At 45.5% G+C, this 24,776-nt stretch overlaps 4 protein-coding genes and 1 non-coding gene across 5 annotated transcripts; 2 read left to right on the top strand and 3 right to left on the bottom strand.

Annotated features, from left to right (window-relative positions):
- Positions 1–368: 368 nt before the first annotated feature.
- On the bottom strand, positions 369–449 carry TRNAL-CAG. Its single transcript has one exon. It is a non-coding gene; the product is annotated as a tRNA-Leu (tRNA).
- Positions 450–1,070: 621 nt separating this feature from the next.
- LOC119354258 (cysteine-rich receptor-like protein kinase 10) lies at positions 1,071–4,274 on the bottom strand. Its single transcript, XM_037620970.1, has 7 exons — positions 3,356–4,274; positions 3,061–3,198; positions 2,570–2,703; positions 2,275–2,485; positions 1,934–2,171; positions 1,691–1,847; positions 1,071–1,606 (listed from the first exon to the last, which is right to left on the bottom strand). Exons 1-7 carry the CDS (start codon positions 4,215–4,217, stop codon positions 1,253–1,255), a joined length of 2,094 nt encoding a protein of 697 aa, XP_037476867.1. The 5' UTR covers positions 4,218–4,274; the 3' UTR covers positions 1,071–1,252.
- On the top strand, positions 4,216–7,981 carry LOC119357791 (cysteine-rich receptor-like protein kinase 6). The gene is made up of 8 exons (XM_037624622.1): positions 4,216–4,252; positions 4,481–5,356; positions 5,911–6,042; positions 6,279–6,403; positions 6,505–6,715; positions 6,820–7,057; positions 7,135–7,285; positions 7,372–7,981. The coding sequence occupies exons 1-8, from the start codon at positions 4,216–4,218 to the stop codon at positions 7,702–7,704; spliced, it is 2,103 nt and encodes a 700-aa protein (XP_037480519.1). The 3' UTR covers positions 7,705–7,981.
- Positions 7,982–12,317: 4,336 nt separating this feature from the next.
- LOC119359290 (blue copper protein-like) lies at positions 12,318–13,343 on the top strand. Its single transcript, XM_037625555.1, has 2 exons — positions 12,318–12,541; positions 12,640–13,343. Exons 1-2 carry the CDS (start codon positions 12,376–12,378, stop codon positions 13,074–13,076), a joined length of 603 nt encoding a protein of 200 aa, XP_037481452.1. The 5' UTR covers positions 12,318–12,375; the 3' UTR covers positions 13,077–13,343.
- A 1,090-nt stretch (positions 13,344–14,433) lies between these two features.
- Positions 14,434–19,289, bottom strand: LOC119354257 (transcription factor ILR3-like). Its single transcript, XM_037620969.1, has 5 exons — positions 18,984–19,289; positions 15,770–15,835; positions 15,604–15,681; positions 15,339–15,501; positions 14,434–14,981 (listed from the first exon to the last, which is right to left on the bottom strand). The coding sequence occupies exons 1-5, from the start codon at positions 19,154–19,156 to the stop codon at positions 14,706–14,708; spliced, it is 756 nt and encodes a 251-aa protein (XP_037476866.1). The 5' UTR covers positions 19,157–19,289; the 3' UTR covers positions 14,434–14,705.
- Between the last annotated feature and the right edge of the window lie 5,487 nt (positions 19,290–24,776).

The following is a 24,776-nucleotide window of genomic DNA, read 5'->3' as shown; positions in this document are numbered from 1 at the left end:
AAAGTTAAAAGAAAAAGGAAATGTTTTCGTATTCATGTCATGTTCATATTTTGTATTTAGTCGCATGTACTGTTTTCGTATTCATTTGCTGTGGGCCATTTAATTCAAAAGATTGAAAAATAAAAATCTATGTATTTTAGCATATGGGCCATCAATTCAAAAAATAGGACAAAAAAAGTTAAAAGAAAAAGAAAATGTTTTCGTATTCATGTCATGTTCATTTTTTGTATTTAGTCGTATGTACTGTTTTAGTATTCATGTGCTGTGGGCCATTTAATTCAAAAGATTGAAAAATAAAAATCTACATATTTTAGTATATGGGCCATCAATTCAAAAAATAGGACAAAAAGGTTAAAAGAAAAAGAAAATGTCAAGAGTGGGATTTGAACCCACGCCCTTTCGGACCAGTACCTGAAACTGGCGCCTTAGACCAACTCGGCCATCTTGACTACATGTACAACTTGCAACAATTTGCTTATTAATTAGGTTACCTCGGCAAATCTGGACTATGTGCGCAACGATCGCGAAAATGAATCTTCACCTGTCCAGTCCACTGGGCTCACCAACAGTTATTCTCGGCTTTCTAACGCTTGTGGCCTCTGTTCAGACAATTTAGGGCTCCTTTGATTCAAAGGAATTGTATAGGATTTTTGAAGGATTTGAACCCTTAGGAATTTTTCATGTGATGCTCGTTTGATTCGTAGGATTGGCATCCATAAAAATTTTCTATAGGATCCATTTGTACTACATTTTGAAGGAAAATTTCCATCCACTCAAACTTTTTTGTAGAATTTCTTTGTTTTTCCTGCGCTATCAAACATTCTTTCAAATCCTATAGGATATTGTGGGACATGCCATTCTATTCCTGCATTTTTCCTATTCCTTTATTTTAACAATCCTGCGAATCAAAGAGGCCCTTAACTTCGATTTGCCAGGTTTAGTACAACAAAACTGAACTTCGATTTGCCAGGTTTACTACAACAAAACTGAACTTCGATTTGCTATGAAGTGGTCTTGCTGTCCCTGAAGCAAGTGCAGTCCCTAAGTGACTGATTAGAACAAAGAAAATATAGTACCACTAACATTCTCTGATAAAAATACTACTAGTAAGCCGTGAAACATTATCGCAAGCTAGTACAACCACCATAGATAATGATCCAGGAGATTAACTGATTAAGTTATTACAAGCAGGTTCAGGACTATATATGCGATGGAGACGGCGAGTTTGTCTTGGGTTTAACCTACGCGCTCATCATCTTGGTTCGATCTCCGTGAGTGACACCTCGTTCGGCGACGGCGACATCGCTGCCTGGGGCTTGCTGTCCCCGGTGGACTGGGATCCCCCTGGATACGCACCCGAGTACATGCCCGAGAAACCCTCCATGTCGTCGACGCAGAACGTCGGCCTCGACGGCGCCTGCAGAGACACGGTGCTGCTGCTGAGCATGACGTTCACCGCCGACATCGTGGGCCGGTCGGCGGGGCTGTCCTGGACGCACAGCAGGCCGATGTTGACCAGCTTCAGCATCTGGCCTCCAGGCGAACGGCCGCCGAGGGACGGATCCACCAGCTTCTCGACTGTTCCGCTAGTCCAGTGCTCCCATACCTGCATGCATGTGCCAAGAATGTTGCGACAGTTTTGTGTCATATATAATCTTGAGGAGCAGAAATCAGAAGTAGTACTACTCACGAGGCTTAAGAGGTCAAGGGATGGCTCCGAGTCCGGGCTAGCGAAGCTGCTGTTCTTCCTCCCCGTGACGATCTCCAGGAGCAGCACGCCGAAACTGAAGGCGTCCGACTTGACGGAATACTGCCCGCGCATCGCGTACTCCGGCGCCATGTATCCGCTGCGTGCAACACGAGCCAAATCGTCGTGTAAATAAACGTCTACGCATTGGCTAGTAGTACTAAACGAAATGCTGTGCGTGCTTACTACGTTCCGGCGATGTGGCTGGTGACGGCCTGCGACTGATCCCAGCCGAACAGCTTCGCCAGCCCGAAGTCCGAGATCTTGGGGTTGCAGTCCGAGTCCAGGAGCACATTGCTGGCCTTGAGGTCCCGGTGGACGATCCTCAGCTGGGAGTCCTCGTGGAGGTACTGCAGGCCCCGGGCAACCCCGTTCACGATCTTGAGCCGCTTCCCCCAGTCCAGGTCCCTGCTTTTCCCTGCATCTGCCAACGGAACAACCAGGAAACGACCATCAGAACCCGGAGCCAGTACGTGACACCTACTGCTGCGGTTCGAAGAGAACTGATGGAACGTAGTACGTAGTACCGAAGAGAACGGTGTCGAGGCTCCGGTTGGGCATGTACTCGTACACGAGCAGCTTCTCCTGTCCTTCCAGGCAAACGCCAAGGAGCCTCACAAGGTTCTTGTGCTGAAGCTTAGCGACCAGAACCAGCTCTGTTTTCAGCTCTTCTATCCCTTGCGTGGAGCTCTGTGACAGCCTCTTCACGGCTATCTCTTCACCTTCAGAGAGGACACCCTGTGCAATCCGGCCAACAAAGATGTGAACAACCAACCAACATGAAATTTGCGTAATACCACTATATGAATGTTTGATTGGCACCTTGTAAACCGCACCGAACCCTCCTTCCCCAAGCTTGTTGCTCTCGGCGAAGTTATCTGTTGCAGCCCGCAGCGTCGATAGATCAAGTAGGAGGGAATCGATGCTTTGGATGTCATCTGGATTAGTAGCTGAATCTGTAGCAACAAGGAGGGTGCACAATGATCAGCGTATAACTGAAATGCAGTCAATTGAGCATGAGTGGTTCCGGTAGTTAGAATGTTTGCTTTTCAGCTAGTGCGAGTGCATCATTGGTTGAATCGCTGGTGCGTGTTTAACTAATACTCCCTCTGTAAAGAAATATAAGAGCATTTTGATCACTACTTTAGTGATCTAAACACTCTTATATTTCTTTACGGAGGGAGTACAGTATTAAGAGACCATCATGAACTTGGACTTTGAGTAAATTTAGGTAACCAGTGAATCACCATTCCCCTGCTGCTAGGCCAGTTGATAAATTGACGGTGTTAAGAGTAGAGGGGCTAGTGGCTTACATGGTAGTGGTACTGACGGCTTTCTTTCTGCCGGTTTTCTCCTCCTCCAGAAGCAAACGCACGTTGAAATGAGAAGCATTGCAGCAACTATAGGTAGTGTGATGGCCAAGATCAATCCTGTCCTATTTCTTCTTCCTTCTGCAAACAAATGATGTGAATTTCAGACAAGGCGCGCATCAGTCATAGTGTAGTTCAGACTGCAGAGAAGTGTTCCACCATCCAAGTGACTCCAATCAAGCACGAAAGAACAGCAATCATATGCGCCTGAAGAGTCACTTTTGTTTCAGAAACTCACCTTCTTCGGCCGCCGCTGGCGCTGGCGCCGGTGCAGGAGGCAGCACGTCCGGGAGTTGCAGCAGTGGGCGTCCAGAGAAGAAGGAGTAGGTCTCGAACCGGAAGTTGCATCGCACGCCGAAGACTCTCCCGCCCGGCTTCCCCACGAAGTACTGCGGGGTAAACTTCTCGATTATGTCCCTGAGGCAGGTCCGGCAGTCGTCCGCCGCCATGTCCGGCGTGCACTGCGCCAGCGAGTAAATCTTGGGGTACGTCGCGTCGTACCCCTCCTCCCCCGTGCCGAACCGCCGGGTCGGGTCCCCAGCGGCATAGTCGGCGGTGGCGTTGACGAGCCGGCCGGAGGCGGCGTCGAACGCCGCCGCCGCCGCGCCCGCGGTGACGTTGTTGCCGTTGAACGCGACGAACCTGCCGCTGTTGTCGGTGACGTTGGCCAGGAAGTCGTGGGCGGAGTAGCGGAGGATGCAGGGGTCGTCGAACATGGTGGCGCGCCGGTTGAAGGCGCAGAGCTGCTGCGCGTTCCGGAAGGCGGCGGCGACGCAGGCCGCGCAGGAGGAGGCGTTGGTGTCGCCGCGGCAGAGCGCGAGCGCGTAGACGGCGTCTGGCGCGGCGCCGGCGGAGCCCTTGGCGAAGAGCGCCGGGGACGCGGAGGCGTTCCTGGGGAGGCCGCCGGCGAGGGCGCGTATGTTGGCCTGGTAGGCGCTGCCCTCCGTGTAGTTCCCGGCGGCGGCGTCGCAGAGCTGCCACGGCAGCGGCTGCGCGCCGGCGAGCGGCGCGTTGAGGAACGCGAGGAGGAGGAGGAGGAGGGCGGCGAGGTGGTAACGGAGAGCAAGACTGCGTCGCATGCGCATGGCCGCCATCGCCATGGAGTTGAGCTGCTGGGTGCTATCGCGGAGTAGAGGTACAGTACGGGCGTACTGGTAGTTTCCAAGTAAATAGAAGTGTGGATTTTCCACGGCCGACGCTGACGATCGAACTGTTGCTGCCTTGGCGCAGCAGCTGATGGCGAAAGGAGTAGGATGAGTAGAGTGAGGTCGTGATCTGATACGGTTAGGTCGCGTGGCGCATGGTGGAATTGGTCAATTGAGGTGGCTTGACCATTTGTTTCTTTGGCCTTTTTCTGCGTCAGGTGTTCTACATAGCTACGGCGCTCTGGACTACTGGTCAGTGTCAAGATCAACTCTGGACTACGGCGTCGCTGCGACCTTCCTCCTCTCCATCCTCCACGCGCCACTCGCCGCCGCCGATGACGAGCCGCCTCCGTGGCCGATCTGCGGGCCCTATCCCCCCAGCGGCAACTACATGCAGAACACCACCTACCGGGCCAACATCGATCTTCTCTCCGCCACCCTCCCCAGGAACGCCTCCTTGTCTCCAGCCTTCTACGCCACCGGAGACGTCGGCGACGTGCCGGACATCGTCTACGGCCAGGCGCTCTGCCGCGGCGACGTCGCCAACGCCTCCGCCTGCGAGGCCTGCGTCGCGGCCGCCTTCCGCGGCGCGCGGCGGGCGTGCCCGCTCTACAAGGACGTCATCATCTTCTACGACCTCTGCCAGCTCCGCTTCTCCAACCGCAACTTCCTCCTCGACGACGACTACCTCGTCACAACCTACACGCTCCTGCGCTCCCGGGTCGTGGCCACGCCGGCGTTCGACGCCGCCGTCGGGCTGCTCCTCAACGCCACCGCGGACCACGCGGTGGAGGACTCCTCCAGGAGGTTCGGCACGGGGGAGGAGGGCTTCGGCGACAGGAGGAACACCACGATTTACGCGCTGGCGCAGTGCGCGCAGGAAAAGACGGCGGACGTCTGCCGGAGCTGCCTCAGCATCATAATTGGGCAGCTGCCCAACTTGTTCAGAGGCAGGACAGGAGGGGGCATGTTCGGGGTGTGGTGCAACTTCCGGTACGAGGTGTACCCTTTCTTCCCCGGCCGTCCGCTGGTGCAGCTTCCGCAGTTCGTAGAGAGCCCGCCTGCTTCCGCGCCACCGGTGACCGGAGGGGAAGGTGAGTTGGCTGTAAGAAGGGAAATCATTTCCTCCCAAGTTTTTTTCTGCAGTTATAAAATCTGAATTTTATTGGTTCTTTGATGTGCAATGGCGTGCATATGTAAGAACATGCAACAACAAATGATTACGTTTAGGAATAAGGGGGAGTTCCTCTCGACTTTCTGTGAAAAAAACAGGATTTAATCAGTAACAGAATTATCCTGATATAGATTCTGAATCAGTTAACACCACCGGCTTGTTCCATTCCTGCTCATCATAAGACATGAATCAAGGCTTCGTCAGAGTACTTGAGGTGTCAGTTATAGAATTGCTCAACTATATTTATATACATGTGCAAACTAGCTAACTAATTGCCAGTGTGATGCAAATACAAAAACAACATGACCCTTAAATACAGACAATCTTGCAAATGGTTTCTGTGCTCTGAAACTCACAAGGTTTTCTTAGGAAAATCCTACTCCCTCCGATCCATATTAATATATGTACTACAAGATTCCGATTGACGTTATAACTAACAAGTATACCGTCTTGATGGTATATATTTACTTGCAGAGAAAAAGAGAAATAGTGCAGGTAAAGTTCTAGCTATTCTGATGCCTACAATTGCTGTGATATTGTCCATCGCTGTGGTGTACTTTTTCTGTTGGAGGAAGAGAAGACCAGAAGAAGATGCGTATCTACCTTGTAAGGCCTCTTAAGCACTTTAAACTATGGAATAATAGCCAGTCAAGTGATGACTCAATTGATTATCCATCAGATGGTGATTAAATCAGTGCATAGTAGAACTTGTTTAGTATGTTATCACTTTCTTAAATCTTAATACCAAAGGTTATCCGTACATTGGAGCAGAATCGTATATTTCGTAAAGAGCTCAAAACCTTGTTTTTCATCATTGTCTACTTATTCTTCAACATATTCAGCTACCTCAGATGATATTCAACACATCGATTCGCTTCTTCTCGATCTAGCAACACTGAGAATTGCCACCGATGACTTTGACAACAGCAAAATGCTTGGTAAAGGAGGGTTTGGTATGGTTTATAAGGTACAGAACTACACAATGTATAGCTTATGTTTCGGGGGGAGAAAAAGTGGCTTTGTCAGTTATGTTTTTTTGCAGAGGACTAAGTATCTTTACTTTGACAGGGAGTCCTACCTGACGGTGAAGAAATAGCCGTGAAAAGGCTTGGTCAGACTTCCAGACAAGGAATAGGAGAGCTGAAGAGTGAACTGGTTCTGGTTGCCAAGCTTCACCACAAGAATCTTGTGAGACTTGTTGGTGTTTGCTTGGAAGAGCAAGAGAAAATACTTGTTTATGAATATATGCCCAATAGAAGCCTTGATATGATTCTTTTTGGTAAGATTTTCTCGCTAATATTTTTTTCTTTTTTGCTTTGAAATTTTATTCACGTAACTAATAGTAAAATCTATGCTACAATGATACACTTGTTTGAACCACAGATTCTGAAAAAAACAAAGAGCTAGACTGGGGAAAGCGGTTCAAGATAATCAATGGAATCGCTCGAGGCTTGCAATACCTCCACGAAGATTCTCAACTGAAGATAGTTCACCGAGACCTCAAAGCGAGCAATGTACTACTAGATGTCGATTACAATCCTAAAATTTCCGACTTCGGCTTAGCGAAGATATTCGGAGGGGATCAGTCAGAAGATGTGACTCGTCGTATCGCCGGCACATAGTAAGCATGTCGAGTACATTTTGTCTGACAAAACACCAAGTTTTTAGTCGGGTTGTAAGGTTCTGTTTCTGTCACAGCGGATACATGGCCCCGGAGTACGCCATGCGCGGTCAGTATTCCGTCAAGTCGGACGTGTTCAGCTTCGGCGTCTTGGTCCTGGAGATCATCACAGGGAGAAGAAACAGTGGCTCATATAACACTGAGCAAGACGTGGATCTTTTGAATCTTGTGAGCACCTGAAGCCTGTCCGTAAACTCTGCACGCGGCCAGCTTCTGGTAACAATGTCTGAATACCCTTGCAAAATTTGCTGCAGGTATGGGAGCACTGGACCCGGGGAAACGTCGTCGAGTTGATGGATCCATCCCTGAGCAACCACCCTCCCGTCGACCAGGTGCTCAAGTGCATCCACGTCGGGCTCCTGTGCGTGCAGAGGAAACCGGCGAGCAGGCCGACGATGTCGTCGGTGAATATCATGTTCAGCAGCCACACCGTCCGTCTCCCTTCTCTGTCCAGGCCGGCATTCTGCATCCAGGAGGTCAGTGTCAGTGAAACCTCGACTGCCTATTCGGAAGCATATCCGCTCACGGAAAATTCAACTGTGATGTCTTCGAACCAAGTGTCAATCACGGAGCTTTCGCCAAGATGAGTCCTGTATAGTTTGAAGCAGTTAACTGAACCAGCTGTGTATAGTGTTTCTTACGGTACAGTATGTCAGTATCTTAACTTGTTGGAAATGATCTTGGGAGGAGGAAGAGGCCCTGCTGTATCGGTGTCTATTACTGAATCTTTGCAATGTGGATGTAAGTAGAACTGCTAAGATGCTATTAATAGGGATTGCAACTGGCAAGAGTGGGGAACAAAAGTCATGGTAAAGCTGATGTATGGCGTGATAGATTATAAAGAATGCCAATTTTTCTGCTCAACTAAATTATTACAACGGGATGTACATATTCTGGTACTTTAGTCTGTGATTTATGTGCACATATTAATGTGATTGTGTAAATAAATGCTTTATCAAATCTTGCACGTGATTTACCTACCTAAATAAATTTATAATTTTATTTGATAAGAACCATAATTTTATTTGGTATAAGTCAATAAAATGCGGACAGTTAGGACGTTTTGAAGAAAAAACGGTGAAAAACCTAGGAAGGAAAATTTCAAAACGAAGAGAAGGTGGGGAACATACGTGAAGATGAAAAAAAAATTCAAAACAAAGAGAGGGCAGGGAACATACGTAAAGTTGAAAATTCAAAACAAAGAGAGGGCAGGGAACATACGTAAAGTTGAACGACGCGTGTTCGGCCTAAAAGGGCACTTACTATATTTTAAATAATATAGAACAATGCCTGTGCGTTGCAGCGGGATATAAATATTCTAGTACATTAGTTTGTGATTTACCTGTCAATAACAATGCGATTGTGTAAATAAATTTTCATCAAATTTTGCTCGTGAATTACCTTATATTTTGATTAGAAGTTTGATAAGTAAATTAAAATGGTATTGATTCAGAATGTAAGTAATTAAGATAATTGATTATCATATACAATGGAAGGTTGGACGAATGGGTGGTGGAAAAAATGGTGAAACGGAAATCTTACGTTTTTTTAAGTAGTATAAGTAGTAGAGATACATGTGCGTTGCAGTGGGATATAAATATTCTAGTGCGTTAGTTTGTGATTTACCTGTCAATAACAATGCGATTGTGTAAATAAATGTTCATCAAATTCTGCTCGTGAATTACCTTATATTTTGATTAGAAGTTTGATAATGGGATTGATTCAGAAGATAAGTAAATTAAGATGATTGATTATCATGTAAATGAAAAGTTGGACGAAGGGGTGGTGGGAAAAAGGTGAAACGGGGATCTTACATTATTTTTAAGTAGTAAAGATAAGTAAAGATAGAGATATATGAGGATGCCAGCCTTTTCAAGTCTAGTAAAACTAATAACTCTGATTTTCTCGGTTGCTCCAGGTATTTTTTTCCTTTTGATTTGTTTTCTTCGCTTTTTGTTTCTTTATTTTTTTATTTTTTATCTTTTTGTTCAACACATATAGAAAATAGTGTACAGATGCAGATGCTCATACAAATGTATACCTATACGAGCACTTCTAAGAGACTGAACTGACATATGAGATGATTGAACTTGTATTTGCAAATACACATGAGATGATCAAGGAAAATGCGAGCATAAGTGTCAAATCTAGAACTTGAACCACGGGTGGTTCACAATATTCATAGTGTTTTCACAATATGGTCATCATGTATTATAGAAAGGTTCATAGTGTATTTAGAAATGTGCAACATGTATTTACATTTTTTACCGTTTATTAAGAAATGTTCATCATGTACTTTTAAAAGGTTGTATATTTAAATTTTTACTCGGCATACTTTAAAAATGCTCATTGCGTACTAATCAATGTTCATCGTCTTGTACCTAGAAAGTGTTCATCATGTATTTAAACGTTTGTTGTTTTCCAAAATTGTTCATCGTGTATCTAGAAATTATTCATTGTTTGTTTCAACAATATTCATTGTGTATTTTAGAAAAGTTCACTGTTTATTTTAAATAACACGTGAATTATTATTTTTAAATGCATGAACATTTTTATATACATGTGAGCATTTTTTTCAACTTTATATACACGATGATATTTTTAATGCAAGTTGAACTTCTTAAAATACCCGGTGAACATTGTAAATAAATTATACGTTTAAAAAATATTGAAATAAATTAATGTTCATATTTTTTTCAATATGTTTGAAATATATGCAGAATTGAGAAAACAAAAAATGTTTCATAGAAGAAAACCGAGTGTTCTTGCTAGGAGAAAGCTGTGGCCTGTTATCCCCGTGAAAGAAAAAAACATGCTTCTTGGGCCAGGCCCAAAACATCTCCTTGTCGGCGAGGCAGACTACTTTGCCTGTTGCAAGCAAGATATTTTTCTTGAGCAACAGTCCAAAAGCTTCGTCTTTTCATTAAGAAGAAAAGAATTGATAGTTTATACAAGAAAAACTGATCGAAATCGATACATTCATGACACATGCAGACGTTAGTCCCAAAGGTGTGCACCGGCCTAACCGACGACATTGTCATCAAAGAGACCAGAGACGACATCTTAAAGCACAACACCGGGTTCCAGAGCCGCCACTCCAACATCCACAACGGCCCTGAGGCCGCACACTAGCCCAGTCGATGGCTCATCTGCCTAGCAACCAAAGCCGACACCAATTATTGAAGCACCACTCCGACTTCCACACTGGCTCCAATGTAGCCTAGTTGATGGCTCTGTTGTCCAAGCAACCCAAACCAAAACTACGTGCAAGAGATTTTCGAAGCCGTCGCTCCAACTTTTCACAGGTCGTGAACGCCTAGTTGACGACGAGGCTACAAAGCCGTCAAAGCCACCACAAATTGACAAAAGACCAGACCTTCAAGGCATCGCCCTATGGGGAGCAACGAGGCACGTCACCGGTGTACACAAAAAATGTACAACAAATATTAAATAAAAGTAGCATCGTTGACATGTGTACACAAAAGATGTTAAAAATGTGTATACATAAGAATATTTGTATACTCTTTTGTACAACAAATATTCTGTATCTAAAAAATGTTAAACATGTAGATAAAAATATTCATGATGCACACAAACTATGTACATTGTGAATTAAAAAAAAGTTTATTGCAATTTTAAAAATGTTCACTATGTATTAAAAAATGTTGAGAATGTATTTAAAGAATATTAATCTTGTATTTGAAAAATGTTAAACATGTATTAAAAAGTTTATTACAATCTTGTATTTTGGAACGGAGGGAGTATCAAAATATGTATTAGATATATACCAAAAATGTATAATGTGTATGGAAAAAGTAGACATGAAAAATATTAGTTTTTTAAAAAATATTAATCATGCATTTCAAAATGTTAAACGTCTACATAAAATATGTTTCTTATGTATACAAAAAATGATGAATGTGTACTCAAAAAAGTTGACATGTGTTAAACAAAAAGAATCCAATAGAAAAACAAATAAACAAAGGGAAAAAAGAAACCTAATAAAAACTTTAAAAACAGAAAAATAAAAACCATAGAAAACCAATGCAAAAGAATGAAAACAGAAAGAAAACAAAGAAAACCGATGAAAAGCAAGAAAGGACAATGAAAATGAAGAAAAAGTAGGGAAGAACAGCACAAAAAAATGAAAACTGAGAAAGAAACAAAGAAAAAAAAGTGAAAGATATGAAGAAAAACAGAAAAAATGAGAAAGTTGGTGAAGAAACAAAAAACCGAAATAAAGAATAAAAGGATACAAAAAAACAAAAAAAGTCGGGAGAAGCAAGCGAGCACGACCTAATCGATCCAAAAACCCGTCAAGAAAACCTAATCATTCTAAAACTGCAAAACAAAAAAAAAGACGAAAATGGACTGGCCAGTAGCTACATGTGGAGGAAACCCTTCAGACGAGCTAGAAAAGAAAAAGGTGTCTCTATCCAAAAAAAAACGAGGCAGGCATGTTAGTTAGTGCATTAAAACAAACTACAATTAAAAATGATAATCTGGAAGAGTGCGGAAGAGAAAACGAGAAAGCAAGATCTGTGCAATGACAACTTGTCATGAGGTCGGCCATGTATAATGTATCGATCGATCATGGGAAGCACGAAGGCACTAACAGGCGAGTCATGCCCGGGTACGGAGGCAGCAAGGGACTTGTGCTCACGTAGAAGGAATCACCAATAATTAACTGAGAATCTCGCATGTCAACTCATCTATATTGCGTTGAACTTCGCCAGCTAAAATATGTCAAGAAAACTTAAATTTGTTTTTTCTTCACAAGATTATGCAACTCTATATGATTTCACAAGATTAAAATCTCAACTGTTCGTGCTCATATCCTCGTATTATTTGAGTAGTTTCCAATTGGAGCTACTGCAAGAGAAGCATACTTTTGTGTGGCTAAGGATCGGGAGTCAACTTAGCACGGCTCCAGAATGAACCAGGTGCGATGTACAGTATAATCAATCGTTTTGGATTCCAAATTTGCCAATTAATTGAACGGAGCACAGCTATTCGAATCACCCTGCAATCTCTCCTCTTTCCTACAGTACATGTTTCATGGCAGGCCATAAACACACATACTTTTTTTCTGGAATAAAATTAAAAAACGATTAGAAGAGAAAGTCTTTGCTTGTTCTAGCTCCCGGTATATATACCCCCACCCTGGTCTGGTTGTAGCAATATCGTTCAAGACGATCACAGAACCAAACATCCACCAACAATCCACTTCGTGTCCTTTGGATCTACGCGGAGGAGACATGAAGGCCAGCTCCGGAGCATTGCTCGCCGTCATGGCGGTGGCGGCGTTGGCCACGACGGCGCTGGCGATCGACTACACGGTCGACGACTCCCTCGGCTGGGACACGTACGTCGACTACGAGAAGTGGATCACCGACAAAGTCTTCATGGTCGGCGACACCATAAGTACGTGCACAAACTTCCTATGATCTACACTCTACATGTTTTCTTCTCGACGGTAGGGCAGCGTGGTATAACTCCGGCCGCGTGCATCAACATGGCAGCGTTCAAGTACGAGCCGTACCACAACGTGCTGGAGGTGACGGAGGCGGACTACGGCAGCTGCGCCACGGGCAGCCCCATCTCCACCCACTCCGGCGGCAAGACCACCTTCGAGCTCGGCGAGACCGGCACCCGCTACTTCATCTGCGGCATCCCCCGCCACTGCACCAACGGCACAATGCACCTCAAGATCAGCACCGTGCCGTACGACGCCGCCACCGCCGCCAAGATGGAAGAAGCAGCGGCCGCAGCCGCCCCTTCTCCGGCCTCGCTCCCCTCCCCTCCCGCTGACACCTACGCCGACGCCAAGGCCGCGCCGGCGGGCGCCCCGACCACCTCCACGCCCGCGGCCGCGTCTGCGTCCGCGCCGCGGTATCAGCAGCCGGCGGCGGCCTTGGCCGGGCTTGCGATCGCTGCTCTTGTGGCCATTGCCGCGTAAGTTGACGATGAAGCAACAAACGGACGATTTCTACGGACGCTCTAGTTCGAGCTACCGTTGTACGATATGCACGTACGTACGTACACAAGGTGGTATGAGTATTCGTTTCGAGGCGTGGTTAACTATTCTTTCTACCAAAGGCTTTTTGCTTTCTTTCTTGTTTAAGCTTTATTTACTGGTGTTAATTCCTTGTACTTGATGTGTGGATACAGCTCCCTACTATGTAACCTCATTTTGAAGCCGATCTTCGTAATATGCTAGTACTACATTTAGCAATTTGATACTACATTTTGATCAGCTTTGGTTGCGTCAATTATCCACAAACAAAAAACTCAGATTAATGTGCACAATAGCTTATGTAAGTCGCCTGAATTTAGAATTTGGGTTCGTCAATTTTCATGTGAAGGAAGGAGCTTGTCGTCTTAGGTAGGCAAGTGACCCCATTATTTATCTTAGAGGTGTGGGGGCTGGTGCAATTTCCCCCAAAGAAACTGATCATCGCATGGGTTAGAGGGATGGTCAAGGGTGACAGCAGCACGGCGGTTGAGGGGAGGGCTAGGCAATGAGGCGGGAAGCGCCGCCGGTGATGGGCGGCGGTGGGCAGACGGTTCGGCTGGCAGTTGTGAGTGGTTCAGATCGAGGTCAGGAGGCAGAAGACAATGAACAATGTTTTCAGGAGATAGAAGGTCTGACGGTTTCTTTTCCATCCAACGGCTGAGGGCAAATCGACAGATGCGGAGTCTAAATTCAGTTGATTGTCCACTAGCCATTCCCCAAATGTTTTCAGTCTATCTTTTCGATTATGGTAGTTCTAAATTCAGTTGACTGTCCCCTAGCCATTCTCCTAATGTTTTCAGTCTATCTTTTCGATTATGAAAGTTGTGTTGCTGTACTAGCATATTTGCTCCTGGAGGCGCCAGGAACACGGAATGGACATGATCCAGTTTAGTTTTATAAAATGCACGCACTAGATAAAAACAAAATGTTAAAGACGGTGTAACTAGCTGGAAATTACAAAGATACAAATATGAGCTTTAATTCTAAACTACTATTGCAGGAGAACATGAACAAATTTATTAGTATATACTGTATAAGATGAGTAGAGGGCACGTCTTGCTAAGAGAGGTCGTCACGTTGTACCCATTACCCAACACAACATACACACCACAGGTGCATCCATCCTGGTTCCACCTGGACTTTGCAATGCGTTTTCACATGGAAGAATTGGTAGGCCAAGTGGATGCAAGAAGACCAACTAATAGCTAGCACAGCCTATTTATTTTTATTTTTATTTTGACCTGCAGCACAACCTATTTATGTTATGCATCAAAAAATAAATATCACGGGCAACATGTCAAACAAAGTAACAAGCCGATAATGCTATGGCGTCCAATCGCCATTTGCTTCAACGGATGGTATTTATTTACTAACAATATACAACGGTGTCACAAGATAATCAAATGTCCCCGGGTGATACAAGCTTCAGTTCGGTTCTTGGTTTAACTACATAGTAGTAACACTAAACGGATTCTGCATAGTAACACTGACGACTAGTAAGATATACTTTAACGGAAGGCTTTTTAGCCATCCTTCCCCATGAGATAGATGAGGGAAATGATTCTTGCTGGCCTATGCAACCGGAGGGCATGACTTGGGGTCATCCGAGGTATCAACATCTGAAGGCGGCATGAACTGCCACATGGGAAATCCTGGGTAGCTCATTACAGGCATCATCAGCTTGTGCCCTGCCGCTTGGCCTTGGGCGGCAGCGAATGCAGCAGCTGGGATGACAGAAGGGTGTGGTACGAGGCTCTGACGGGCATTCATGAACTTAATCTGCTGCTCCAGGCTCTCTTTCTCCGCCTTCAACTTTTGCTTCTCATCTCGCAGCTCATTCTTCTCAGCCTGCAAAATCCAGGGATCTAAGAATCAATTTGTTTGGACTAAAGATTTACCACAAATATATACCTTACAAGAATCTTTGATACCAATTATTAATCAGAAAGTAATGTTTAAACAGAAATTAATAAAAATAAATAAAGCAGGTTTAAGAGCTGATGGATTGCTTGAGATCTACTCATCTAAAAGCCTATGGATTCAATAAACAGTAGTCCTTGGCACCCCAAAAAAACAGATTAAGAAAAGCTTGTGTGAACATTAGATATATTTCTGTATGGAACAGAAAATATAAGTTCAGAACATAAAGAAAAAGTATATGGACACACATCTGCATACAAAATAGTTAAGTGGAACAATAAAAACCTTTAGCTCTCTAATCTTCTCTTGGAGAGAGTCGTTTGAATCCTTCAACTTCTCTGCCTCACTACGCAATTCAGTTACTGCACGGATAGCATCATTTAATATAGCACATTTGTCGATTTTAGGTGTTTTCCCCGGATCCAAGACAGCACCCAATTCCAAGAACCTAACAGGCAGAAGACCATAAGCTCCATTGAACCTAAGACAAAAATGCTGCTACAACAAAAACAATTCTAATAGAATAAACAAAATGAAATTGCTGGCAGACCTCTCGTTTAGCTTGTCCCTTCTCACTTTCTCCCTGCATGCTTTGGAGCTAGGTTGAGCACCAGTTTCTGACCTAGGACTGTTGCAATTGCGTGCTAAGTTGGAAACATTCAACAGAAAATACCGAATTCAGGGACTCCGAACAAAGCATATAGACATAAACAAACCGTTTATTTTTCGGTTGTCCTTTGGCATGGTCCCAGTCCACCGAAACAGAGCTATTGATTTCAGCACTGGCAAAAAGTAAATCACAGATAAGAATGTAAAATTCACAATATACTGCACAATAATAAGCAGCAACATTAGCATTGCAAAGCCAAAATAAGACTCAGCACTGGTGAAAAGCACATTTGCAGTTAAGAATGTCAAAATCATGATATAGTGCAAAATCATAAGTTTCAAAGACAAGCGTAGCAAGGGCAATATAATAAGGCTTGGGCAAATTTACCAGATAACCTACAGCAGGTGAAATACTGGAATGAAAAAAAGAAGCATGGTTCTACATCTAAACAACACAGGAGGCTGCCTCTGTTCATGCAGCGAATATGACAACTCAGAGAAATATCATTAACCAAAGGGCAGTCATGCCCTAAGGTGTAACCATAAATAATTTCTTAAGATGGAAACATATATGCCAATAAATCAGCAATACTTGCTCAGCTATGCTGGAATTCCAACATATGGGTCACCAAAACAACCCTCATCTCACCCATTTTCTTTCTGATCCTTGATACATCAAAGTAACATGAGACTGCTCGATATCCGACACAAAGTAACATGTAGCATGATCTATTTTACATAGTATTGCTATGGAAATTCAGACCACTTAAAATACAAACCCCGAGCACATAAATCTGATACCATTAGCTTTATCAGACATAAATTCGTCTCAGTAATCAAAGAAAACAATTAGGGGTATACATCCCCAAATGTTGGCAATGCCAATGACCATGTCAACCTTTTTCATTTGAACTCTGCCCTTGCTCATCCAGTGATCCAAAATAAGAAGAGGAAAGTATAGTTTTACCCCTGAAATCCTCCCTGATGGATTCATATCCCCCTAATTAAACTCTAAAACCAGATTGTTTACACCCTGAACTTTGCAAAACCGGTATAAATGTCACCCTGAGCAGTTTTGAGGAGAATTGAAGGTGGTTTTGATCTGATTTTTTCTTCCTCTCCTCACCTGCGTGACCGGAGGTACCACTTGGGCAGGCCAGGCGGAGCCGGCGGCGAGGTGGCCAGAGCAGTCGCAGCAGCGCGAGCACGGCGGAAGGGAGCGCCGGGCAGAGAACCACGTCGCGGTCGGGCGCGGCGGTGACTAAGAAGACTCAAGTACGTGCCAGGCATCAGTTTCTGGACTGACACGGTCCATTCAAGTTTCTGGCTGAATTACAACAGACGCAGGCGAATGACGCGATTTTGATTTTCTTCTGCTGTGGCGAAACTTAGGAAATCAGGTTTTGAATTTGACAGAATTGAGTTGTGGACATGCATGCACGCAGGCGGCGATGCAGACGTTCGTGGAGAAGCTCGTGTCAATGATTAAGTCGGAGGGCTGTTCGAGTGGCAGGGTGGCCCCATCATCCTTGCCCAGGTGGAGACGGGTACATGGAGTAGGCGATGGGCGTCTGCGCCAAGCCGTACACCAACTGGGCAACCAAGATGGTCGTCGCCACTAACGCCAGCGTGCCGTGGGTGATGTGCAAGCATGACAACGCCCCCGACGCCACGGTAAGCTACAACACCCTCTCGTTCTCGTTCTCGTCTCACAGTTGCTGTCAATGCCATGGCCCATGGCGCAATGGCAAAGAGCAAATTGCGGTGCCAGCTAATTTAACCACTTCGCTTTCTCGCACTGGGCACATGCTTCTGTTAGGACATCACATTACCAAATCAAGCTGCCAACTTTGGAGCCTGGTACTGGCACCACAAAATATATACTCTGTGCTAATTCGTTCCTTTTCTTCTATAAAATTGACAGATTTGTCAGTTGTTCCCTGGGTAATGATGAATAGATTCGTGATGGCTGCAAAGAAGATGCCTGCAATGGCTTCTACTGCAACTACTTCACCCCCAACTCCAACAGCAAGCCTACCATGTGGACCGAGGCCTGGCCTGGATGGTAAGTTTGCATGAAGCGTGAAAATTTCTCGACAAACAGCACTTGAATTGCAATCTGCACAGCAAGCATGTCACGACATTGCTGACACGATCGAATATGTCGATTGATGTAAGGTTCACGGCATTTGGTGGCGCGGTGCCGCACCGGCCGGTGGAGGACATGGCGTTCGCGGTGGTAAGGTTCATTCAGAAGTGCGGGTCCTTCGTCAACTACTACATGGTGAGCAACTGATGCTGACTACCACATGTTGTCACTCGATGTTTCGGTTTTAAGTTGTAGAGACACCTAACATTTGATCTTTTTTTCAGTACCATGGAGGAACAAATTTCGACCGGACCGCCGATGGCCTGTTCATCGCCACGACAAGCTACGACCATGATGCACCAATCGACGAATATGGTACGCGACCAGTACTCTGATTGTCTGAAACCATTGTTGTCATGGTGCGCAGGTCTGCTTAGGCAGCCAAACTGGGGACACCTGAGGGACCTGCACAAGGCCATCAAGCAGGCCGAGCCGGTGCTCGTCTCTGGAGATCCCTCCATCCAGCGCATCGCGAACTATGAGAAGGTTCGATCTTATTCCATCCCTAGGCAAATTCTAGTGACAAGAGATCCAAAAATGCCTGTGAACTTTCTGACGAAGTGAAAAAAAAAATCAGATCAAAACTAAGTTCTCCCCAAAACTGCTCGGGGTGACATTTATATACCAGTTTTGCAAAGTTCAGGGTTTAAATAATCTGGTTTTAGAGTTTAGGAGGATATGCATCCATCAAGGAGGATTTTAGGAGGAAACTATACTTTCCTCGAATAAGAGTGAAACTGTGTATGCATTCTATGCACTGCATATGTAGTATATGCACCCGAACCAAACGAGCCCTGGACATACTGAACACTCCGTCCTGCCATGCACCTTCCACAAGACCCATTTAAATTCATGTGCAAAACCATCTCCTCTAACCCAACACCAATGAGACAAGCAAAGTCAACTACTAATACACAAACAAAGATGCTCGCTCATGTAAGTAATTCTAGAACATGCAATCTTTAGTCCATGATGCAAATACCACATACTCTGTAGTGTTTTACTAATCTACAATCACACACAACAATTATGCTATCAACCGCATCGGTTTATGCTATAGGTGATAACATAGAGACACCGGCAGCAAATCAGGACACGGAATGTATAAACTGGAGAACAGCCGCGTGTGGGCGCGATCGAGCCTGAGAAGAGGAGAAACCGCAATTACATACCAGGGATTGGGAGCCGGGGTGGCGGAGACGGCCTGCGCAAGAGTGTGCATCTGCGGCTGCATCGGCGGGGTCCAGTAGAAGCCTCCTGTGGATGCCGCGGCGAAGTCGGCGGCAGCAAGGTCGTCCATGAGAGGGCAGTCGAATACCCAGTTTGATCCTTCCGGGGATGCCATGGCGCCGGAGCGGCTCTCCGGGTCCAGCGAAGGTTGCCGGGGGGCTAGGGTTTCGCGGTCGCGTCGGAATTGGGGGATATTTCGGGGTTGAGATGGTGAGGGGGGGAAGCGGTCGTGGGCTCCGGCGCCGAGATAAGGATGAAGCAGGGGGGTAGGAGCACGAGGTTAACGAGTACGGACAACTGAGTCTCCGGAACGAATGGGCCTAAAGATTATGGGCCTGGTGACCTGAGCAGCATGCCTAAGAAAAATAGACGCCTACCCCTAAAAAAAAGACGTCTCCCCCACTAAAAAAAGGAAAACGTTTGCTTTCAACAGGTTGATTTCTTCCTCCCGTAAACCTCTCCTTCTGCTCAACACGTGTCACGTGCACCGCTGTCCACTCTCCTTATCCCTTCGCACGAACTACACATCGCACAACCCACATGTTTTCCTCTGCTTCATCCCTTACCTTTTCCCCCGCTCATGGATCTCATCATTTCTCCGCTCCGGCAGCTCGTGTCCTGCCGTCACGCACAAATCAGGCCGCTGCTGCAGGTGGGAGTGTTGCAATGAAGCCACCGACGCATAGTGGGATATTGTGATGGAGCTAAGACACGTGTGTGGGGGGAGGTCGTCGGTGCTGCGATGGAGCACCGCCGCGCTTGTGGTGGGGCTGCACTAAAGCTTCGCCGACAGCCATCGGGTGCTGCTATGGGAGATGCGACGGTAGCCGGTGCTGTGATGGAGCAACACCCGCGCGGCGGGGCGCTACAGTGGAGCATGCGGCGGCCGTCAGGGTGCTACGATGGAGCTCCGCCGCCCTAGCGGCGGCGCTGCATTGAAGCTTCGCCGACGACCATCAGGTGCTGCAATGGGAAATGTTACAGTAGCCGATGCTGCGATGGAGCACCACCACGTGGTGGGCGCTACAGCGAAGCATGGACGGCCGTTCGGGTGCCCGATGGAGCACCACCATGCGGTGGGGTACCGTAGCGAAGCATGCGACTGGCGTTCGGGTGTTGCGATGGAGCACCGCCGAGCCGATGGCGGTGCTCGCCGGTGGAGCGTCGTTGCGCTACCGGCGAGGGGCACGACTCCTGCTACGAGCCAGGCGGTGCTTCTTCCCCACGACGACACGGTCATTGCTTTTGCTGCGTCTACGATGAGAGGAGAAGGACCTGTCCGACGCGTTGACCAGATCCAACAACTGTGAGGGGATGAATCCAAAAACGCCCGACCCGACTGATTTCCCTAGGAAATCATCCGAATGATTTGTTGCAGCCGCCAAAAAATAGACGCGTAAGTTCCCTCTCGTTAGGGTTCCTCTCCCCTGACGACGCTTGTGGCTCCTCGTGGAGATCTTCGATCCCCTTCCCTCACCCTTTGACATCTTCGTCGTGGTCTTAGGTGAGCGTGACTAGGGTTTCTCCTGCCTGCGGTACCAAGGTTTTTTCACGAGCAAGAGAATCTGATGGAGAGATCAACTTCGACATCGCGCGCGACTCTGAGTGACATGGAGAAGATGATGAAGGAGCTGGGTCTCGGCGAGGATGATCTGAATGATGTTGTTGTGGAGGATGACCACATCCCAGAGGATGCTACAAGATGGATGATGATCGCGCATGTCCACATGACCAAGCCCTACTCCTAGTATTGGTTCTATAAAAACATGAGGGTAGCCCGGGACCACGCCCGAGAGGTAAAATTCGGGCCACTTGAGGATAATCTCTGTACTCTTCAATTCTTGTGTTTGGGTGATTGGAAAGAGTAATGGAAGAAGGGCCTTGGATGTTCGATGACAAGGCTGTAGTGAATGAACCGTATGATGGATACACTAGACCCTCAACAATAGCTCAACGATATTGAGATGTGGATCCAGATTCATGACCTACCAGACTTGTTCTTTCACTTGATCAAATCTTTGGCATCAACAGTGGGTTAATTTGTTTATGCTGAGCAGAAATCTCAAGACTTCGAGAGGAACTTTTTCCGTGTAAGGGTGAAGATAGATGTCACCAAACCCTTGAAGAATATCATTTCTCTGGTTATCAAGAAAAAATAGGGGATCTTTATAGTCGACTACGAAGCTTACCGGGGATTGGTGCGCCGTTTGCGGCCTCCTCGGGCACCTTTATAAAGAGTGTGGCAATGGCATACATGCTTCATCAACTTTGGTCTTCAAAAACCTCTGGGCAGAATGGTGCAGGGGCGCTGGTCGGGGCCCGGGAGCGGGTGGAGGTAGAGGCAACAGAGGGGGTGGATGCTCCGAAAGGGGTGCTGGCCATGCACAGACAGAACGGGAGCAGGGAGACTGGTCTGAGAAGGAGACATATCCAGTGGCACACTCCACAGATGCAACGATGATCGATGCCAATGGAAACATTAAAAGGGGAGCGACACAGGTGGCTGAACTTTTCTTTGAACTTGTCGGCGTCCTGGGAACGGGGGTACCCAGACTTGCCTGCCTGCGGCCCATGGTGTGGCTCCACCAGCAGCCCGGTACGGCCTAGTTTCAGCAGCACGATTCAAGATCCTCGTGAGGGGCCAAGTGCTACCTCTTGAGCACTGCGTTGGTTTCCCTTGAAGAGGAAAGGGTGATGCAGTAGAGCAGCGTAAGTATTTCCTTCAGTTTTTGAGAACCAAGGTATCAATCCAGTAGGAGGCCACGCATGAGTCCCTCGCACCTACACAAACAAATAAACTCCTCACAACCAACACGATAAAGGGGTTGTCAATCCCTTCACGGTCACCTACGAGAGTGAGATCTGATAGATATGATAAGATAATATTTTTGGTATTTTTATGATAAAGAGAAATAAAGATGCAAGTAAAATAAATGGCAAAGGAAATAACTAAGTATTGGAAGATTAATATGATGGAAAATAGACCCGGGGTCCATAGGTTTCACTAGAGGCTTCTCTCGAGAGCATAAGTATTACGGTGGGTGAACAAATTACTGTTGAGCAATTGATAGAATTGAGCATAGTTATGAGAATATCTAGGTATGATCATGTATATAGGCATCACGTCCGAGACAAGTAGACCGACTCCTGCCTGCATCTACTACTATTACTCCACACATCGACCGCTATCCAGCATGCATCTAGAGTATTAAGTTCAAGAGAACAGAGTAACGCTTTAAGCAAGATGACATGATGTAGAGGGATAAACTCATGCAATATGATATAAACCCCATCTTGTTATCCTCGATGGCAACAATACAATATGTGCCTTGCTGCCCCTACTGTCACTGGGAAAGGACACCGCAAGATTGAACCCAAAGCTAAGCACTTCTCCCATTGCAAGAAAGATCAATCTAGTAGGCCAAACCAAACTGATAATTCAAAGAGACTTGCAAAGATAACCAATCATACATAAAAGAATTAAGAGAAGATTCAAATATTGTTCATAGATAAACTTGATCATAAACCCACAATTCATCGGTCTCAACAAACACACCGCAAAAGAAGATTACATCGAATGGATCTCCACAAGAGAGGGGGAGAACTTTGTATTGAGATCCAAAAAGAGAGAAGAAGCCATCTAGCTAATAACTATGGACCTGTAGGTTTGAAGTAAACTACTCACACTTCATCGGAGAGGCTATGGTGTTGATGTAGAAGCCCTCCGTGATCGATACCCCCTCCGACAGAGTTCCGAAAAAGGCCCCAAGATGGGATCTCGTGGATACAGAAAGTTACGGCGGTGGAATTAGGGTTTTGGCTCCGTATCTGGTAGTTTGGGGGTACGTGGGTATATATAGGAGGAAGGAGTACGTCGGTGGAGCAGCGTGGGCCCCACGAGGGTGGAGGGCGCGCCTGGGGGGAGGGGGGTAGGCGCGCCCCCCTACCTCGTGCCTTCCTCGTTGATTGCTTGACGTAGGGGTCCAAGTCCTCTGGATCATGTTCATTCCAAAAATCACGTTCCCGAAGGTTTCATTCCGTTTGGACTCCGTTTGATATTCTTTTTCTGCGAAACCCTAAAATAGGAAAAAAAAGCAGCAATTCTGGGTTGGGCCTCCGGTTAATAGGTTAGTCCCAAAAATAATATAAAAGTGTATAATAAAGCCCAATAATGTCCAAAACAGGATATAATATAGCATGAAACAAACAAAAATTATAGATACGTTGGAGACATATCAAGCATCCCCAAGCTTAATTCCTGCTCGCCCTCGAGTAGGTAAATGATAAAAACAGAATTTTTGATGTGGAATGCTACTTAGCATAATTTCAATGTAATTCTCTTAATTGTGGTATGAATATTCAGATCCGAAAGATTCAAGACAAAAGTTTAATATTGACATAGAAATAATAATGCTTCAATCATACTAACTAAGCAACTATGTCTCTTCAAAATAACATGGTCAAAGAAAGTTATCCCTACAAAATCATATAGTCTAGCTATGCTCTATCTTCACCACACAAAGTATTCAAATCATGCACAACCCCGATGACAAGCCAAGCAATTCTTTCATACTTTTGGTGTTCTCAAACTTTTTCAATCTTCACGCAATACATGAGCGTGAGCCATGGACATAGCACTATAGGTGGAATAGAATGGTGGTTGTGGAGAAGGCAAAAAGGGAGAAGGTAGTCTCACATCAACTAGACGTATCGACGGGCTATGGAGATGCCCATCAATAGATATCAATGTGAGTGAGTAGGGATTGTCATGCAACGGATGCACTAGAGCTATAAGTATATGAAAGCTCAACAAAAAGAAACTAAGTGGGTGTATATCCAACTTGCTTGCTCACGAAGACCTAGGGCATTTTGAGGAAGCCCATCATTGGAATATACAAGCCAAGTTCTATAATGAAAAATTCCCGCTAGTATATGAAAGTGATGACATAGGAGACTCTCTATCATGAAGATCATGGTGTTACTTCGAAGCACAAGTGTGGAAAAAGTAGTATTGCCCCTTTTTATTTATTCTTTTTTTGGGCTTTCTTTTTTTGGCCTTCTTTGGGGACAATATGATGTCTACTACACAACCGACGTTGTTGGGCCTCCAAGTGCAGAGGTTTGTAGGACAGTAGCAAATTTCCCTCAAGTGAATGACCTAAGGTTTATCAATCTGTAGGAGGCGTAGGATGAAGATGGTCTCTCTCGAGCAACCCTGCAACCAAATAACAAAGAGTCTCTTGTGTCCCCAACACACCCAATACAATGGTAAATTGTATAGGTGCACTAGTTCGGCGAAGAGATGGTGATACAAGTGGTATATGGATAGTAGATAATAGTTTTTGTAATCTGAAATAATAAAAACAGCAAGGTAGCAAGTGATAAAAGTGAGGTAAACGGTATTGCAATGTGTGGAAATAAGGCCTAGCGTTCATACTTATTGGTAGGAAAAGACCATCGCTCGTCCCCGACCGCCACTCATAAGGAAGACAATCAATAAATAAATCATGCTCCGACTTTGTTACATAACGATTCACCATACGTGCATGCTACGGGAATCACAAAATTCAACACAAGTATTTCTCAAATTCATAACCACTCAACTAGCATGATTCTAATATCACCATCTCCATATCTCAAAACAATTATCAAGTATCAAACTTCTCTTAGTATTCAACACACTCATAAGAGAATTTTATTATTAATCTTGTATACCTAACATATTAGGATTTTAA

The sequence above is a fragment of the Triticum dicoccoides genome, chromosome 2A (genome assembly GCF_002162155.2).
Source record: "Triticum dicoccoides isolate Atlit2015 ecotype Zavitan chromosome 2A, WEW_v2.0, whole genome shotgun sequence".
Lineage (NCBI taxonomy): Eukaryota > Viridiplantae > Streptophyta > Magnoliopsida > Poales > Poaceae > Triticum > Triticum dicoccoides.
The sequence above is the reverse complement of the archived record's forward strand: the minus strand, read 5'-3'. Positions and strand labels throughout refer to the sequence as shown.